Source organism: Haplochromis burtoni, unplaced genomic scaffold, assembly GCF_018398535.1.
Source record: "Haplochromis burtoni strain Fernald_Lab_line unplaced genomic scaffold, NCSU_Asbu1 Contig_336, whole genome shotgun sequence".
NCBI classification, from domain to species: Eukaryota; Metazoa; Chordata; class Actinopteri; order Cichliformes; family Cichlidae; genus Haplochromis; species Haplochromis burtoni.
In genome coordinates this window covers 345,469-363,751 of record NW_024582697.1, presented here as the reverse complement: position 1 = coordinate 363,751, position 18,283 = coordinate 345,469, and the positions used below count along the sequence as shown (strand labels likewise).

At 41.3% G+C, this 18,283-nt stretch overlaps 1 protein-coding gene across 2 annotated transcripts; it reads left to right on the top strand.

The window, feature by feature from the left end:
• tfap4 (transcription factor AP-4 (activating enhancer binding protein 4)) lies at window positions 1–13,731 on the top strand. Of its 2 annotated transcripts, none has more exons than XM_042228623.1 (7): window positions 1–104; window positions 6,505–6,670; window positions 6,769–6,867; window positions 6,984–7,154; window positions 7,249–7,398; window positions 10,826–10,993; window positions 11,077–13,731. In XM_042228623.1, exons 2-7 carry the CDS (start codon window positions 6,596–6,598, stop codon window positions 11,233–11,235), a joined length of 822 nt encoding a protein of 273 aa, XP_042084557.1. In that variant the 5' UTR covers window positions 1–104; window positions 6,505–6,595; the 3' UTR covers window positions 11,236–13,731. The 2 variants fall into 2 exon arrangements, with proteins under 2 accessions (XP_042084557.1, XP_005944051.1); XM_005943989.3 differs by lacking the exon at window positions 1–104 and adding an exon at window positions 3,000–3,449.
• Window positions 13,732–18,283: the final 4,552 nt, after the last annotated feature.

Below are 18,283 nucleotides of genomic sequence, written 5' to 3'. Positions count from 1 at the left end.
CCATGGGCAGTCCCAGGCTCCTCTCCAAACTAACCCTCTCTCTCCGTGTCCTCACGGTCATCTCTCCGCCCCTGCTCCCCGCCAACAACAGGCCATCGCACAGGGTGACACCTCTCTTGTTTACAGTTTAAAATGTTCTCTTCTTCTTCAGTTTTGTCTCTTTGCTCGTATTAGCCACTAACTCAGCCCCGACAGGCTGCTCTGAAAAGACGAAAAGCGCCGTTACGTAATTTAAAAGTTCAGTCTCGAGAAGAGCAGGCGATCCTTCTGCAAGACAAACGCACATTTTCACCACACGAGCCAAAACATCCCGTACTTGGCTCGTACACTGCACTGTCGTTAGAAATGTCAGTAATTATAAGGATGCATTACTGTAGCGGTAATTAGACAAAGCTGGTTATAGCAAATGCAGTATGTGAGGTAATTAACAGACAGATTATCCTTTTTAAAAGCTTAGCTGTGAGCACCATTTTTACCTTAAAGTGTTTATTTTTTTAATTTCATATTTTGATAATCAATGAATCAGTAAACAGAACAGGATTTGCTGCCCCCCCCTCCCTTTTTTGTTGTTGGTACACTGTCGCCATAAGTTGTAAGAAAAACACATCAAACATATTTTAAACCTTTATTTGTTTACTTATTTACAAACTTTTCAGTTGCTGCATCTACAGTAGAAATTCACTACATTGCCTAGTTTGTCATATTTGGCTGAATCCTCATATAATTTAGTGCATTCTTCGGGACAAAAGAAAGAAGAAAACAAAACAAAAACAACCCCCTCTTGTTTTTGTCATTTGGATGGAAATTACAGACCAATATTATGATTTGAGCACATAAACAGTGTGAAAATGTCACCAACTGAGCAATTTCACCTTCTGGAACAGTTCCCTGGGCCATTTACTCCTCTTTGAGGTTTCACATAACCCATTTGTTTCTCACAGTAATGGTAAGACTACAATTACACGGTTGAATTTGGGAAACAAAATGTCAGCGTGTTAGATTTTAAAATTTAAATGTCAAAAAAAGAGAAGTGATTGCTTGTCTTGTATTTTGTGGTATCAGCACGTTACAGACAAAGTCAGTGGCACCACAGTGATAGTGTGTGTGTTTGGAATGTAAATAAAGGGTAACCTGGAGTGATGTGGCCAATGCTGAGCTGTAAGTTACTGTAATATATTAGGATTAAAAGCCTTTTATTGTCATTATAAATGTATAAGTCAGATGCAAAGAAAAAATGAATATCATACAATAATTTGTACAGTAAATGTAAAAAAGTGGTACATAACAACATTACTAAATAACCAATGTAGATAAAAGGGATCTAAGAGGTAATGTGTCATTTCCAAGGTGCAAATATTTTGCTGTATATGTATCAGTGTGTACACCACTGTTTTCTGGTCTTATAGGCTTTTATATATGTTCTAACTTTTAAAGGAATTCACGTTTGTAAAATAACTAGCAGCAAAGATACCAACTCAAACAGAAGTCTCTGTCATAATCAATGCAACTTTTTTTTCTAACTTTTTTTCCTGATAGGTTTCTGTCCGGCCCATCTTGTGCCATCTAATGTGTTTGAGTGAGGTGTGCAATATGGCAGTGACTCGCCCTGGGTTTTCCTTCTACAACCACCAGGGGGCGTAAAGTTACCGGGTGGAAGGTGAAATAGCCTCCGGAGCCTTACATTTACTGCGAGAAAATAAAAATAAAAACAGTAATCTAACACTTCTATTAAAAATAAATAAAATGAATAATAAATAAATAAATAAATAAATAATGGGACTGAATGGAGTATTTGTACCATCAGTGTTGTAAAACATTAAAACTCCATCTAGCCTATCTTCATGTTATTGGAAAGTAATAAGCAGGGGCCTAAATAATAATGTCTGTGGAGTTTAAATCGTCTGCTATATCTGGAGGCATTACGATCTGATTCGGGATTCATGAACAAATGAATAATCCAGATAATATAAAGATGATTCAATGATGATGATGATTCAATATTCAAAGATGAACAATGTAGGCTTTATGAATGAAAGGTAAAGAGGGGGTTTGTTTCTTGGAAGCATTTGTAATTTGGTGAAACGGTGCTAAGACGCACTTGTCCAGAAGAGGGCTGCTTTAAAAATCACTGCCACGGTTTCCAGCACTGATCTCCCACAGATGTATTCCTCTATTCTCCTGTAAACGCCCGACAGCGTGCAGCCGCACCTGTGGGTAATTACTAAAAATGCGCCATCGTGAAAAGATATAAAGCTGCTGCTGCTGCGGCTCAAAATTCCGGATCAAATCCACTGCTCCCGTCCTGTGACTTCACTCCATGCATGCGCCATATAGCCTCTGTTTAACAGATTAGATTAGGTTACTGTAATTTAGCCTCCCGTGCTTCCACTGTGGGTCTGTCACACCCAAAATGGTGAACAACATTAACATTCAGTATGTGTGTGTGTGTGTGTGTGTGTGTGTGTGTGTGTGTGTGTCCCTAAAAGCCCTCCCCGGTGCGCTGTTGCTGTGCAGCGTTGCCAGATCGTCAGCTGATCCCTCTTGTTCCCTTATCGCAGCTGTTGGATTGTCCACCCCTGTAGTAGTCCCGCTCTTTATTTGCTCATGAGCCCGAGCTGTCACGGTGCACTGACATTTGGGTTATAAAATAAGGATTTAAAATAATGTTGTTGTTGTTGTTGTGTTTTTTTTAAGCCTATTTATGTTGAAATCATAGCCCCTCTCTACATAAAGTATATTTAAACCGATTCAAGCCATGTGACGGGAAACCATTAATGATTCAGCCCAGCTCTGTGACGGCAGATCTGATCACAGATCAGCTGTAAATGCCCCCCCCCCAGGTTTAAACATTTCAAGCTCCCTCCGCGGCTCTCCACATGTGTCGGTATATTTCTGCGCTAAATAGTCCTTTGTTTACACCCCCCCCCCCGTCTCTCTCTGCGGAAGGAGGCTTTTGGTAGTGCAGTGTGTGACTCCTACCAGCTGTTTCCCGCCTTGAAAGCCATCCGATCAGCTGCGCACACACACACAGACACACACACGGTCATGCAGAGGGAGAAAGCAAAGGGGAGGGAGAAAGAGAGAGAGAGGTAGAGCGCCACACACAACGAGGGAACCCCATCAGCTGGAAGTCGAGTAACATTACAACTCTCAGCAGCCTCAAAGTACTACATTACACGGACCAGGCATTCATATCTCCTCTGTGGATTTAACCCGCATCGGATCACGGGGGATTTTTACCCACTAACGTCATCATTTTCCCTTTTTATACCACGGAGACTGTTTGCTGCTTTTCTTTTTTTCCCCTTAAAAAACTGCTGGTGGTGGGGAGGGGGGGCACCAAACTGGCGAGAGGCGAGCATGGAGTATTTCATGGTACCAACTCAGAAGGTGCCCTCCTTGCAACATTTCAGGAAAACGGAGAAAGAAGTGATTGGTGGTCTTTGTAGGTGTGTATGCCACGCGCGTTTCACCCGACATGCTGTGCCTGTTATTATTTTTATTGTTATTATTATTATTATCACCGTCATCATCACTATTATCACCATCAAGTCATCTGCTGAGAGCACCGCGCACTTAGCGATGTCGGTTTTGGGCAACACGCTTGGTCTGATGTGTTATTGTGTACACGACCCTCTCACGCGGAGCTGCGGGCATTAATTAACATCAAACGGCGAGATCAAGGGGCGACCGAGCACGCGGGGGGCTCCCGCTGTGTCCACGGCGTCCTCTGCGTGCTTTTATTTTGCATCTTTGACTGCGAAATCGATGTATTTTGTGGCTAACAAACATAAACCACGTGGTTCCGTGCACACCACGCTGCTACTCGCTCAGCGCATCCCCGACCTATTTGTGCTTAAATAATCCCTCACCCGTGGCCTATGTGTACTTAAATTTACACGAGAAAGGGAAAGTTGAGCTAGCGGGCGTCGCGGAGTGTGAAGGGGTCTATTTTCGCCTCGCACATTCGTGGGGGTTGACGATTTCGCTCGCAGGGAGCCGAAGTTTATTGTGGGTAGTGCGGCCATGCTTGTGGCTTGTGCAAAAAAGTGATGGAGGTGGGGGGAGTGGATGAGAGAGGGGGTGAGAGGGTCTGGCGTTTGTTTCCTGTTTATGGCGCCCTGTTTTCATTCACTCCAAACGTTAAAAAAAGCACTGCTGTTGTCTTATTCGCCCCTGTTTTAGGCGGCGGGGGTTTAAATGGCGTTTCTGCGCTTCCCGTTGACGCTATCGAGCCGCCTCCACTGCGTCGTTTCATCCCGCACCTCTGCCATGCTGCCTGCCGCATTGTTGTAATGGCGGAGGACACGAAAGTCTGCTCGGAGCGCGAAGGTGGTGTCGGGCACTGTGAGGACGGAGGAAGTGTGTTTGGGGGACGTTAAAATACGTTTCCCGTTGGATTTGTTCGGTAAAAGGAGACATTTGGCTTTTCGCGGGGAGGCAGGAAAATTAAAAGTGGCGTTATTAATAAGGGGGTGTGTGTATGTCGCGGAAGGCCCGTCGATACGTCCGCAGCCCTGTTTGAAGAAGGAGGCGGAGGGATCTGCGACTGTTGCTCCTGCTGCTGGTAGTGACATGGGCAGTCTGGGAAATGTAGTCCGCTTTTCTGCGGGGAATTGGTCCACCGCAAGGAAAGCCGGAACTTTACCCAGACAAACTTTAAATGCTTTTACAATTTAAAATAAAGCGAAAATTGGCACATTTTTTCTTTAAACTTTGACTCCGTGAGCACACTCTAAAGTCCTTATCACTCAAATATAACTTAATAAAAACCAGAATGACTAAAATTTGTATCAGTTCTTGTTGTAAAGTCACATTTATTCAGCAATAAAATACACAGTTCGTTATTAATTAGCTTTTTTAAATCCCTGGATCTGTAAAATATAACAGTTTTTAAAAAAGAAATGATGATCACTGTTATAGTTTTATTGTTACATTTTATCTGCACAACCGTTTTGAAACTCATGTCCAGGTTGTTATATTTGAGACATTTTGGCAGTCTTGCTGGAAAAGCAACTTGTGATTATTAATGTATTTGTAGAACTCGTAGAATTTGAAGACAAAGTTAGAAAGGCAAGGTTGAGATGATTTGGGCATGTGCAGAGGAAGAATAGTGGATAGGTTGGAGATGAAAGATGGATCTCCCAGGTGAGCAGATTGCATACAGAGGGTTGGAGTGACAAGAGAGGTTGCTAAGGGTTGGATGTGATGGAGGCAATCAGAAAATGATGTTGAAGATATTTGTTGACGCTATCGTGGAACCATATTTCAATTTGATCAGTTTTAATCAGCCTGTTGGTTGAGCTTTGGTTAGTTTCTTGGGTAATAATTTAAGCCTAAACTCACTCTAATTCAGGCTCTAAAGTGGCCTGTGTTTGTAAAGTTCAGGCTCAGTTGGTCATGTTTTGGCAGTGGATCTGTTTGTTGGATGTGCTGCTGCAGTGCTACACGTGTGTGTGTGCGTGTCTGTGTATACACACATAGACACTGCTTTTCTAATCTGCGTCTGCACAATTGTTCCCAATGTTTGCACTAAGGCAGCTGAGTCAGTACAGATAAGAGCTTGGTTTCAGAGAGGGTCCCATAGATAGTGTTTGATACTGAGGATGTTAGAGGAAATTCACTTAGAATTCCCCCTCAAACTGAATTTAACCATGTGGAATGCACTGATTCACAGTTTAAATATTGGAATGTTCATAATAAACTATATGCTGCTGCAACATTGACATATCTTCTAACACGTGCTAACAATTCAAATAAACAGAACTTGTGATCTTTCATAGGTTTGTAACAATTTCAGTTATTAGCAATGATACATGTAGTTGCTAGTGAGCTGAAAGGACAAAGCCGCTGTAAATACCTGTGTAATCACAGGAACGGGCCAGTCATTTCTGCTCTTTGGTGGTGATATAAATACACACTTTAAAGAGTCAGCTCACATAAAAACAAAACAAACAAAAAAACAGTTGATGTCAAGGGGAGCAAATGCTGTCAGCTTTTTGCTTTTCCTCCTGTGTCCAGATAATTTCTTATGTAATGCAGTTCTGGTATATGTAAACTTAACTCAGCTGCAGGTTTACTGCATTGGTGAAGAGTGGAGCAAACTGTGCCTTGGCATAAACTGTTTTTATTGGAACTATTTCTTGGGTATAAAGTAGTTCCAACAAAAACCATCAGGAGAGGCTTGCCTGTGCTTGCAATTAGTTTACTAACTTGACCACTAATAATTTCCCCACACTAAACCTTGAGATGTTTTTGAAGTGAAATGAAGGAAAGTGCTAACGGAAGTACGAGAAGAAAGAGCAAATTGAGGAAATCTGGGCTGACCAAAAAAAAAGATTTGATTAGCATTCGCAGCAACAAGTTTACTTGTGGCCACTGAGTGTGCCATCAGCACCATATTAGTAAATGTTTTTTGTTTTAACACAGATTGGTTTATTTTTAAGTCTTCTTAAACTGTACATTTTCCCTAATAGCTTTCCTGCCTCTCCCTTCTTCCCCTAGCCTGGCCAACATTCCTCTGACCCCAGAAACAGCCCGGGACCAAGAGAGGCGAATCCGTAGAGAGATCGCCAACAGCAACGAGCGTCGGCGTATGCAGAGCATCAATGCTGGATTCCAGTCACTTAAAACACTCATCCCACACAGCGATGGAGAGAAACTCAGCAAGGTGGGTCATAAACAGTGATTTAAATTAGATGATGAGTTAGCTGGAGCTGGAAGGGTCTGAACTTGCTTTCATAACCAAACTGTAATGTTGTTCTTCAGGCTGCCATCCTGCAACAGACTGCAGAGTACATTTTTACTTTGGAGCAGGAGAAGACACGTTTATTGCAGCAGAACAGTCAGCTCAAACGAATCATACAGGTAAACCAGTGCGCTGCCCATGCAGACTGTTTGCAAAGGAGTTAGCTGTCTTTTCACTATCATCAATCTTAGCATTCATCTAAAGCACATCTCACATTTCTGTTTGCGCTCTCTAGGAGTTAAGTGGTTCCTCCCCCAAGAGGAGGCGTGCAGAGGAGAAAGATGAAGGGATTGGCTCACCAGACATCCTGGAGGAGGAGAAAACCGAGGACTTAAGAAGGGAGATGATCGAGTTGAGACAGCAGCTGGAGAAAGAACGTTCAGCCAGGATGAATCTGGAAGAACAGGTGACGACAATAACGCAGTTTCAGGAGTTTGAAATTCCACCGACTGCTGTGGTTTGAACTTTTCAGAAATATTATCCTATTTTTTGCATCTTAGATGCGGTCCATGGATGCCCAGTTGTACCCAGAGAAGCTGAAGGCAATCACCCAGCAGTTCCAGGAGCAGCAGGCCCAACCGCAGAGCCTTGTCCGTCTGCAGCAGCACAAACAGCTGGAGAGGGACCTCACTCCAGCCCACAGCCCACAGGTTGAAACATCTGCATATCACTGACTGACATACTTTAAAGATGTATGCTTTTTACTGATATAGAAAAATCCCCTCTGTTTCAGTGTTTCAATAAAACCTAATGAATTTAAACCGTTTTTGACACAGAGGATTAGTAAATCAAATCAAGAGTAAAAATCTGGTCTTTTAGACAAATTGTTAGCTTTGAGGTAAATATTTTTGGATTTGTCGATGGAATGATAGGATAAAAAAGTTAGACCTTTTGTCATCATTGTTCAGCTCAGCGTTTCCTTTCCCCCTCTGTATCTTTGTTCATCCTTTTAACATATACAGAGGCCATGTGCAGCAAGCTCTTGAATTTGACACAAAAAAGTGTTTATTTTTGGCTCATTAGCCTAAACTCATCAGCTGGCAGGCACCAGATTTCCCCCCCTTCCCCCTCCCTAGCATGTAAATTTTTTATGGACTTTGAGTCAATTATGTCAAAGTGTGTTGCGTTTTCTAAAAATACACACACACATACGCAGCTAGACTAGTCTCAGAGTCTACCGTAGATTTCACAAAGACATGTGGACAAGGACATGACAGTCCTGTCCATGTCCACAGTTAGAGCTGTCAGCAGCTCAGACAGATTTACAGTGTGTTAAATGAGCCGCTCACACGTCTTTCTGCCGGTGCCGTCTCCAGCCCTGATAGCTGCAGCGTCCTGTTACTGCAGGCTTACCCTAACTGAACATGATGCCAAATCAATCATCGCCTGATGTCTGCCCTATCCGCTCTTTGTGGCAGCTGGGCTTTTGCAGTAAAAGATGATTGACGCCCTTTACATTAGTCATATGACACTTTGTGACTCCATAAGCAGAGCTGTGTAATGTAACCTCAAGTCAATATCAGTATGAATTTGCAGAATTACAGCAGCACTGAATTACCCGGGGGGGGGGGGAGCTAATTCAGGTGTGATTTACTGTATTGTTACCATCATGACTACTGAACAGTCTAGGACTGCATTGCATGACTCATTTTAATATTGCATTTTAACTTGTTATCATGTTAACATCTCAAAAAAAATTGTGATAGGGTCATGTTTAGCACTATGCAGCATCTTCTCTTTTTTTAACAGTCCATAAACATCTGGGAACTGAGGTGATCAGGGGCTAGACTTCTGGGAAAGAATGTTGTCCCATTTTTGTTTGATATAAGAATTTAGCTGCTCAGTAGTCCTATCTCTTCTTTGTCATAGTTTTCATTTCATAATGTCAATTGAGCTTAATTTAGGGTTTTTATATAAAGCACTAAATCACAACAGTCCCCACAAGTCACTTTATACTGTAGGGTAAAGACTCTATAGTATTCGAAAGAAACAACCAAACATACCTCTATGAGCAAGCTCCAAGAAGTTGAACTTAATTCTTCTCAGTATTAATTTTATGTTTTTATAAAATGCTGTAGGCAAGCGTAGATGTTAGGTGATTGAAATGTGAACTACGCGCCAACTTCATCACTACTTGATCAACAAAAAACAAGTGTAAACAATCTGCATTACTTTTGCAAAACACTTGTCACTTGTCTCCTTATGTGTGGAAAGTTCTCACCTGCAAGAGAAGAATACAAATCCAGCAGTGATACTGAGTTGAAGCGCTCTGCCAGTAGTGAATTAGACTGCAGGTCAATGAGTTCAAGCTCAACATCACTGGATCCATTATTCAAACTGCAAGTGAAGGGAGCTGAAATCATGTGCATTTCACTCTCAAGTGTTTTGAAGTCTTCAAATCACCTTGAAAACTCATTATGCAGGGCTCCTAACGTGGACAAGTACCAGCTGAGGGGATCAGCTGATGGTATGGCTTCTTTCACTGTTGACATGTAAGTGAGAATGGTGTTCCCAAATCGGCTTGAAAGAAACTGCAACTTTCTTATGAAACCTTTTTATGAAGCTTTACATTTCATGTGCAAATTGGCCCTGTCTTGCAGTTTGGTATTTAGTTCATTCATTAGTGCAGTCATATAAATAACAAATGTAAGACTGTATTCCGTTCTCCTGAAGAGCGCTCTGAATTATCCTTGCCTTTCTTCACATAAAACTCTTGAATTTTTACTCTCAAGTGCGACGCTCTTACCTAAGCTGAGCCACCTGACAGCTGTGTGGTAGCCTATGTCACCATTTTCAGTCTCGCGTCCCTCCAAAAGTCTAACAAACAGTGCTCTTGCCCACATCAAGTTAAATATTTTAACAATGATATGGTTAATTTTTAGCACCTACTTACACAACACCTCCTGGTGTATAATACAATGCAGAGATACCTATTTCAGTTCTGGGATCATTTCAGTCCCTTTTTCTTGCATCCACTTCAGAAGGCTGACATTTTCCCTGTCAGATTAGATTTTTTTTTACTCGGGGTATGCTAGCACAGCACAGTCCACAAAACACTCTTTTATAAACTCCCCAAGAGAAATTGGCTTAATGTTTTTTTTATGATTTGATGAGACTCTTCCATCCCTAGATCTGTAAAGCCTGGTAAAAGGTCTTTGTCGTTTTGTAGCTTTTTTTTTTTTAGCAAAGGTTCAACTGTCTGTTCCCACTCTGCATAGGTTCTTGTATTTCTCTAATGAAGAGCTAAAAAATTTCAAAGTTTTTCTAACTTTTAATTGAGCTTTGGCCGAAAGAGGACTGCAGTCTTTCACTATTATGTTCACATGTGCCTCTTTTTTGAGTGAATGAGCTTCAACATGCATTTCTGGTTAGCATCGTAAACCGTTCACAGACAGTGATTTCTGGAAGTGTTTCTGACCCCATGACAAAATCACATCTGTTTTTAATGCACTGCTGCCTAGGAGCCTGAATATTACAAGTGTTCAGTATTGATTTTTGGGCTTGTCTTCTTTGCGCACAGAGATTTCTCCAGAATCTCAGAATCTTTTGATCATATTTTGTACTGTAGATGATGAAATATTCAAAGTCTTTTTCAGTTTAACATTGAGGAACATTTTTTTGATGATTTTGCAGTTTTCTGCAGATTGGTGATCCTCTGCAAAGACTCTGACCCTCTAACATGCTCTTTAATATACTCAGTCATACTACTGACCTGCTGCAAATTAACCTAATTATTTTAAAATGCTCCTCCAAGTTTTCTTTTTTATAAAACCACTTCCTTTTATTATTGCTCCTGTCCCAACTTTTTTGAGGTAGTTTTTGCCATGAAAATCAAAATTACCTTAATTGTCTCAGTTTAAACAACTGATATGATATATTCTCTTCTCCTTTGCATTTTACACAGGATCCTAACTTATTTGGAGTTGGGGTTGTATTTTTGTATTACTGCTAACGTTATTTACAAATTTAATATATGTTAATAGTAAACGGTGCAGGTTAAAAATGTGCCTTCAGTGCACTGAGGTTGCAGAAGTGATGACGTGAGAATAATAAACGGTGATTGCACCTTTCTACCAGGTGTTGGCCCCTGCTACTCCCCCAGCCCCTACACACCACGCTACAGTCATTGTTCCTGCACCTGTCCAGACTCCTCAGTCCCACCATGTTACTGTGGTAACCATGGGCCCAGCATCAGTTATCAACACAGTTTCCACATCTCGACAGAACCTGGATACCATCGTTCAGGTAAGGCACAAAATCCTGCCTCATATCCCACCACTAGAGGGGGGTGTTGTCACTGACATCTGTTGCCTCTGTGTTTCCCTCAGGCAATCCAGCACATCGAGGGCACCCAGGGGAAGGGTGGCGCCGGGGAGGAAGAGCAGAGGAGGGCGGTCATCGTCACTTCAGGACGTGTCCTCTCTGACGCGGCAGGCTCAGACACAGCCTCAAACAGCGACGGGCCGGACGACTGTTCACTGCCTTGAGTTCATCCCTGACGTCTTACGTACCATACACTCACATGCACGCACACACCTACACACAAGCCCCAAGCGGAGCAGGGCTACGGGAGCCTACAAACTCACAGCGCTCTTGTTCGGTGGAAAAGTCTGCTAGTTAGATTGAAGCACTTGTTTTGTTTTCTTAATCAATACACGTCATGTTGTACCGTGATAGGCAGCCCTTATGGTTTACACTTAGACACTCACACATGCAGCCTCTTCTGTTTTTTTTTTTTTCCTTTCCTCTGCTTATGTCTAGCGCCGATCCTTCATTCACTCACTTACACAAGCTTTCTTCGTTAAACTATAGAAAGACAAATAGAGCGACTACTTCACTGACTATAAATGCTCTGTTTTACTGGATACTAGAACTTTCGAATGTCAACTAAACATTTCCATTAACTACCAGGACTGTTATCTCTCTGTGCGCCCCTGAAGTCGAAAAAGGAGACAAAGTCAATGAAGAGCCCATTGGTGTGGCGTCAAAACCCCCGCACCAGAGCAATTTTTTTTCCCACCCCTAAGCTGAACATCCTTTAAACCTTCCTCGGTTCCCGATCCAACTGAGCTGTATGGAGAGACACTGTGAGAAAAAAAAGACTGTCCTAAAGTTCCACCTTTTAGGCTTTGTGTTGAGAGAATGTGTTATTTTACTTTTGTGAAGTCGACCTTTTCATGCTGTGTTTCTCTTAAGAGTCCTCTAACAACAGGTTGATGAGAATTTCAAAGCTGTTTTTCATGGCTGACTGGTGCTCACAGGAAATGAAGCGAAGCTCGAAAAGAGAGTGCACTTACTGGTTCAAAACGCTATTTTATTTTTCTTCTCATGTTGTTTGTTTGTTGCCATTTTTGCTGGGCTGGGATCCCAGTAAACCCACATATCTTGACCCACATGACTTATTCTGTTTACTCGTGGCCTGACCAAAAAAAAAAAAGTTTTTAAATTTCTTTTTTTAAATTTCACATTTCCTGACATCTTCCCTTTCTGAGTTTAAAAACACATGGCTTTTAAAATAAGCTACTCTTTGGGCCCCTGTCGAGTAACTGTCACATATGTGTCTCTTTTAGTGTTTTGAATCAGCGAGGCTTAGCGGTGCTCCGGACTCTGGTAGTCTGCAGCACACCCGCTTTTGCCTTGAAATTCTTGCACTTGCAAATATAACTTGAATACAATCACTTGTTTGCTCGATCTTAAGAGCTTGTTCTATTTAGCCCCTTCCAGTGTAGTTTTTTTGTTTGTTTTTTTGTTTGTTTGTTTTGGGATATGTATCAAAGCAGAATATGCTTAAAATATGAGGAAAATGCCCAGTCTATATGCATTTCTTTATATTGAATATTTATCCTTTAGTGCGTTTTCTGTAAAATGTACCATGTTTTTTTTGTTTTTTGGGGTTTTTTTTAAATTTTTTTATTTTTTTTGTATACATATTTCTGCTTACATTTTTATTTGTTCTGTTGCCGGGAACTCTTGGTTGACGGACAGATTGACAAAGACATGTAGCGGAGAGAGGCAGCAGCATGCCTTACTAATAGCAGGTGCAGGGAGGCACTGTGAAGCCAGCCTTAACACAGCCCTGGGGTTGAGGGAAGTTTTATTTTTTTATTATTATTATTTTTTCTCTTACCTGCGTCATTTGGTAGCCGCTGGAACCCCTTTTTGTTTCGAGCTATCAGATCAATCCAGCTGGTTTGTGTTGGAATACTGTATATTCCCAGTCATACTTTGTTTTTATTTTACTATGCTTTTTTAAAAATAGGTTGCATTCATATGGTCCTGAAAGAGTATTCAAAATGCGATTTCTGGTTACTAGTAGATTTTAGTATATTTTAGCCCCTTAAAGCCAGTTGATTGGCAAAAATATATATACACACAAATATATATATATGTATATATATAATATATATATATATATATATATAATATATATATATATATATATAGCCACAAAGAGACGTCAGCATTCCATAAATGTCCTTTAACAGTTCATTTTTCAGAAGATTAGTTGCATCTTTGACGCATCCCTCCTCACCCCTTGCGTCAGTGCATAGATGGAGCTTCGAACCGCTGCACAGATAAATCGCGGAATTGTCCTTTAAAGAAAAAACTATTGATGTCAGCTGCACTGCAATAAGCAGAATTAAATGATGGGTTGTTTGCGAGTGCTTCTCTTGATAGGAAAGGGGATTCCTGGATATGGAAAAAGTTTGCATGCTCTTCTGTTTGTGGAGCTTACTTTCATTATTGTTTGCCGTCTGTTTGCATTTGATCACTTTTCCCTAAATCCCAGACATGGTTTATTTCCATCTACGTTTTACGCTCTGGGTCGAGTGTTAGGAAGCATACGCGGACATATCAGGTGGTCGGAGAAGTGGGGTTGGCTTTGAGGGGGTTCCACTAAATAGGGTCAAGATTACAAAGCACTTACTGTACTATATAGGAGTTTGCTTCTTTCTTGTTTTTTTTGTTTTTTTTATATGAAGGAGCATCTCCTCATTTGAAGCTCTTGAAGTTGAGTAAAAACCGCACAGCTGTGTATCCCCCCTTTCCCTCCATATCCAGTCCTCCTACATCTTGTCCTGTCACATTCTTTTGCAGTTTTTATGCTGTCTTTGTTTATCTGTTGACAAGTCTGATCTCTCTTCTCATTTTTCCGCTTGTTCTCCTTCCTCTACCCATTTTTTTTTTTTTTTTTTAGACCCATCAATGATATGGTCATCAAGAAGCTATTTTTTTTTTTTTTTTTTTTTAAAGAGAAACGTTTTGGGGATAAAGAGGCTCGTGCCTTTGTAAAGACAGAATAATAAAGTTTGTACTTTGTTTTGTAAACACTTGGCTTTCTGTGTGTCTTTTCTGTTTCTCTGGTAACAGTTATTCTAACACAAATAGTGACATAACCAGCTGAATTTGATTCATTTCCAGTTCTGTTTGGCTGTTACTCAAGCAGTCGAGTTGATGCACAAGTGTCTGTTCCTGATTGGTGGATGGGCTGTTCAAGCCTCCCTCCCTCCCCTGTTCAGTTGCTCATGGCTAAATTAAGACTGACCACCTTCTCTGTAACAGTTAAAATTTACACCAGGGACGGTAGACTGCATCTCCCGTTGTCATCCTGTCTCTTGCCTCTTGTTCACACGCTCGCACATCTTGTAGAGATACTGCTGGTTTTGGTGTCTGGGGTCAGCTGTTCGTGTCATATCAGGATGTTCTCAGTCATTTAGTTAATAACCAAAATCAGGAACGTCTACAACAACAAAAGTTGAATGTGGTATTTACTTCAAATGTCATTGACACTTTGAGAGGATGGGTACACCCTAGATCAGGGGTGTCAAACATAAGGCCTGGGGGCCAGAATCAGTCCGGCAAAGTCTCCAATTCAGCCCCACCTGCTGTGGAAAATGTGACAGGCATAAATTTTGCTGTTTTCTGTGGTCCCCTGCTCACCCACTGAGCCTAACTGACACCCATATGAAGAAACAGAAGACTTGGATTAGGTGACTCTTTCTCACTTATTGTTTAGATATGAAAGTTGCTGTATAATTTCTCATATTATAAAGTCTGTAAATGTCCTCATACTCTCCTCCTGTGCAGGTCACCAGCTAGACTTCCTCAGACTCCTCTGCTGGCATCATCATCCTCCCAGATTGCTTTGACAAGCTGGTTTTGGCCAAGCCAAAAGTAAAACAGGAGGAAGAGGAGGGTTTCCAGCACGAACTTGTGCAGGGATGCCCTCCGAGAGAGAGGCAAGAGTTGACAGAGGACATTTACCGGCAAACACTAGACCTCCACCCATCACTCGAATCAACACCACCATGGACCAGGTGCTGTGTGCCTCACAATCTGTGGATGATGTGACGTTGTTCTCCCTGGGAATCAGGGCTCCTATTTTCTGGACCCCAGCTTTTCCCACCAGCCTCCTTTAATCACCAAAAAGTCCAAAGGGAGAAGCTTTATAAATGAGCTTAGGTTATAAATGCTTTGGTGTGAGAAATTAGTGCAATCTGTTACCAAGCAAATACAGCGTCAGTATCTGCGATACTAAGTACCGGTACTTTTCACTAATACAGACACTTTATGTAAGGGAGAGCGACGTGCTCAATCTGCATACTTGTTAATCACGACTAAAGATGCAATTTTTATGATTGTGAATTAGTTAACACAACAAAACACACCTTCCACAGTTTTTCTAATGGAGTATAAAACTGAAAATTAAACCTGCTTAAGGGCTGAAAATGTTCTGAAAAACCAGCACACATGTATCATGGTGTTATAAAGCTCTCTGGATATTTTAGGGGGTTACGGGGTCATACTGATTTCTTGCATACTGTTATTTCAGACATCGAGATGTGGAATGTGCACAAAACTGTCCAAACAGATCACCTTTCAGATGCAGGCAGGGTTTTCTTTACTGCTTTTCAGGTGACACCTGCACGGCAGTTCGAGGGTTTTAGAGACAAGTTGTGTTTTTTGTGGTTTTAGAGCAGTTAGAATGGAAAACATCCGCGCCACCTATCATCATCTTTGCCAACCTGCATTTCTACTCATTCTGATTTAACTGTCAACTGCAAGCTAGAAAATGTCATCAAACTGTTACTTAAATGACTTATTTAGGGTGAGAAGAAATAAAAGCATAAGGAATGAATAAAGGAGGAGTCGAGAGCATGGGTAGAGGAGGGAGAGGTAAAAATTAAAGAGTTGGACAAAAGATGAAGGAGGAGAAGGCTACACTTGTCCAAGCTTAACTTCTTTTAGGAAAAACTTGAAACGCGCTTTTTCTCTTCAGAGTTCCTGCAGAATTAAGGTTTTTCATCTCAGTGATCATATCTGAATTCTGATCAAGTATCTTACACCGTCTTCTACTGCTCTTCATATTTCTCTTTCTGTAATTTCTTTGTCTTCATTCACGTTTTTGTTCATTTCTTCTTCCATGTCTTTTGGTTTCCATCTGTCGTTGCTTCTCCTCCTCCGTTTCAGTGTTTTCTCTTCTGTACTCTGTTTTATACTCCTTGCAATTGCACATTTTTGCTCACCATTTCGTGGATACTACACTACATCACTTTGCATATTTTCTCCTAGTTTTACTTCTTTTCCTCAATTTCAATATTTCAAAATATAAAATACTTGCAGTGCCCCATATTTTGTCTCAAAGTCTTGGAGAATATGCTGCAACCCTAAAGTCAAAGTCCTGTGCTATTGCTTGTGTGCATAGTGGTTTGAAATTTTTTCAGCCTTTCGCTTGCAAAGCAATCAGGAAAACAAAACAAGAGCACATGCAGTAGTTTTACTCACAAGCCCTTGAGTAGCCAGTGGCAAAGCTGGACAATGTGCTAGTGATAGAAACAATGAAGGAGTGCTGCAGCAGCTGGCAGCAACCAAAAACCCTCTTGAGAGATGTCAAGAGACATCTGCAGACATCTGGGTTCCTCTATGCTCCATCAAAAACTCCAAGGATGGCCCCCTGGTCAATAACTTTAGCCAGCGTACACAAATATCTCTCAGTCCATTCACATTATGAAGCCCGTTAAAAAACACTAGAACCACCAAAGTGGGTCATTTTGGCCCTTTTGCATTTTAAAAATCACATAACTCTGTTAAAATTAAAAAAAATTGTCTTTTCCTAAAAATTGTATCACAGTATTCATCAAATAGTGAATTTTGGGGTGTGTGGGATTGAAAAGCCCATTGTTCATCAGTGCTGTTGGTTTCAGTCATTGTGCAAATGTACTGTTTATAAGTTTGGGGAAACCAGCAGTCAGCTGAGACTGAAGAAGTCACCTGGATGAGTGATGAAATGTTTCTAGATTAACAGAATCAACTTTTTGGGAATCCATAGCCCCCAACCACTCCCCAGCACCAGTGAACTATCTGAGGATTAATGCTGTTTTCCGCTCTAAAATGAACACGCTGTAATGTTTGGACATGCTTCCCGCGTCATTTGGAAAAGGCATGCTTGGGTAGGAAACTTCTGCCATATTTGGGGATTAATTTACAGTGGAGATGTTGATTCCTGAGGAATTGTGAGATTATGTTCGCCACACTACATCTGCCTGAGTGTGATAAAGCAGTAATCCGCCCAGCCTTTAGCTGTGCCAGGGATTCAAGTCTGACTCAGGGGTCCTCATGCTTCCGACATCCCCTCTCTGCAGCTCTCTCATCCCCTCACACTCTCTTTTGGTGATTACTTTAACCAATACGGCAGCCAAGTAAGTCTTCCTTACCAGAGTAAGAGTCTGACAGTTCCCTTCAATGCTTCAGTGCAGCACATTTAAGCCTACTAAATGTAGAAATTCATGGAGATGGGTTAGTAAAGCTGTTACAGTCATTATTTTCTTTTGTTTCAAATTTGATAATGCTTTAGTTAAATAAGAGGAAGACAGTCTCTTTAGACACAGCTGTACTATTCATTCAAATTGCAGCAAATACTCCAGCTCTTGGCTGACACAGCTTTGTTATTTGGTTTAGACAAGCAAACTGCAGTTCCTTAATTAGTGAACTTCCTGGGAGAGGTGCTAGTCTTGTAATTATGGTGTTTTGGTCGGATCATAGCAGAGCAGCACCTATATTTTTCCCTGTTTGCAGCTTTTGTGCTGAGCAATGCTAACTAACTAACAGATAAGAGATTCCTGTTGCTCTATTAATCAAGTACTCACCAAGAAAAGGAATGCATAGGTCCCAGTTTGAGCTACTGTACTTCAATGCATTTGGCATTTATCCACTATGAGAATAATTAAAAAAAGAAGAATTGTATTACTTAATATCTGTGAAAATCTTATTCACATAAAAAATGTGGCTATTTCAAGTCTCTGGCATTAATTATGTGATATATATTGTTAGTGAGGAGTTGAGTGAATTTGCTATGGAGGATAGAGCCAACTCTTGTGCACTTATGACGAGGCCTGAGCTGCAGCCTCCCGCTAAAAAAAAGAAGAAAGAGTCAGCTGCTTGCACATGTAGAGTCCCTGTGGCACGATAGACTCCTGTAACACCTCGAGCACACACAGATCTCAGCCCCTCCACCAGCTGGCCATCTCTGTATCC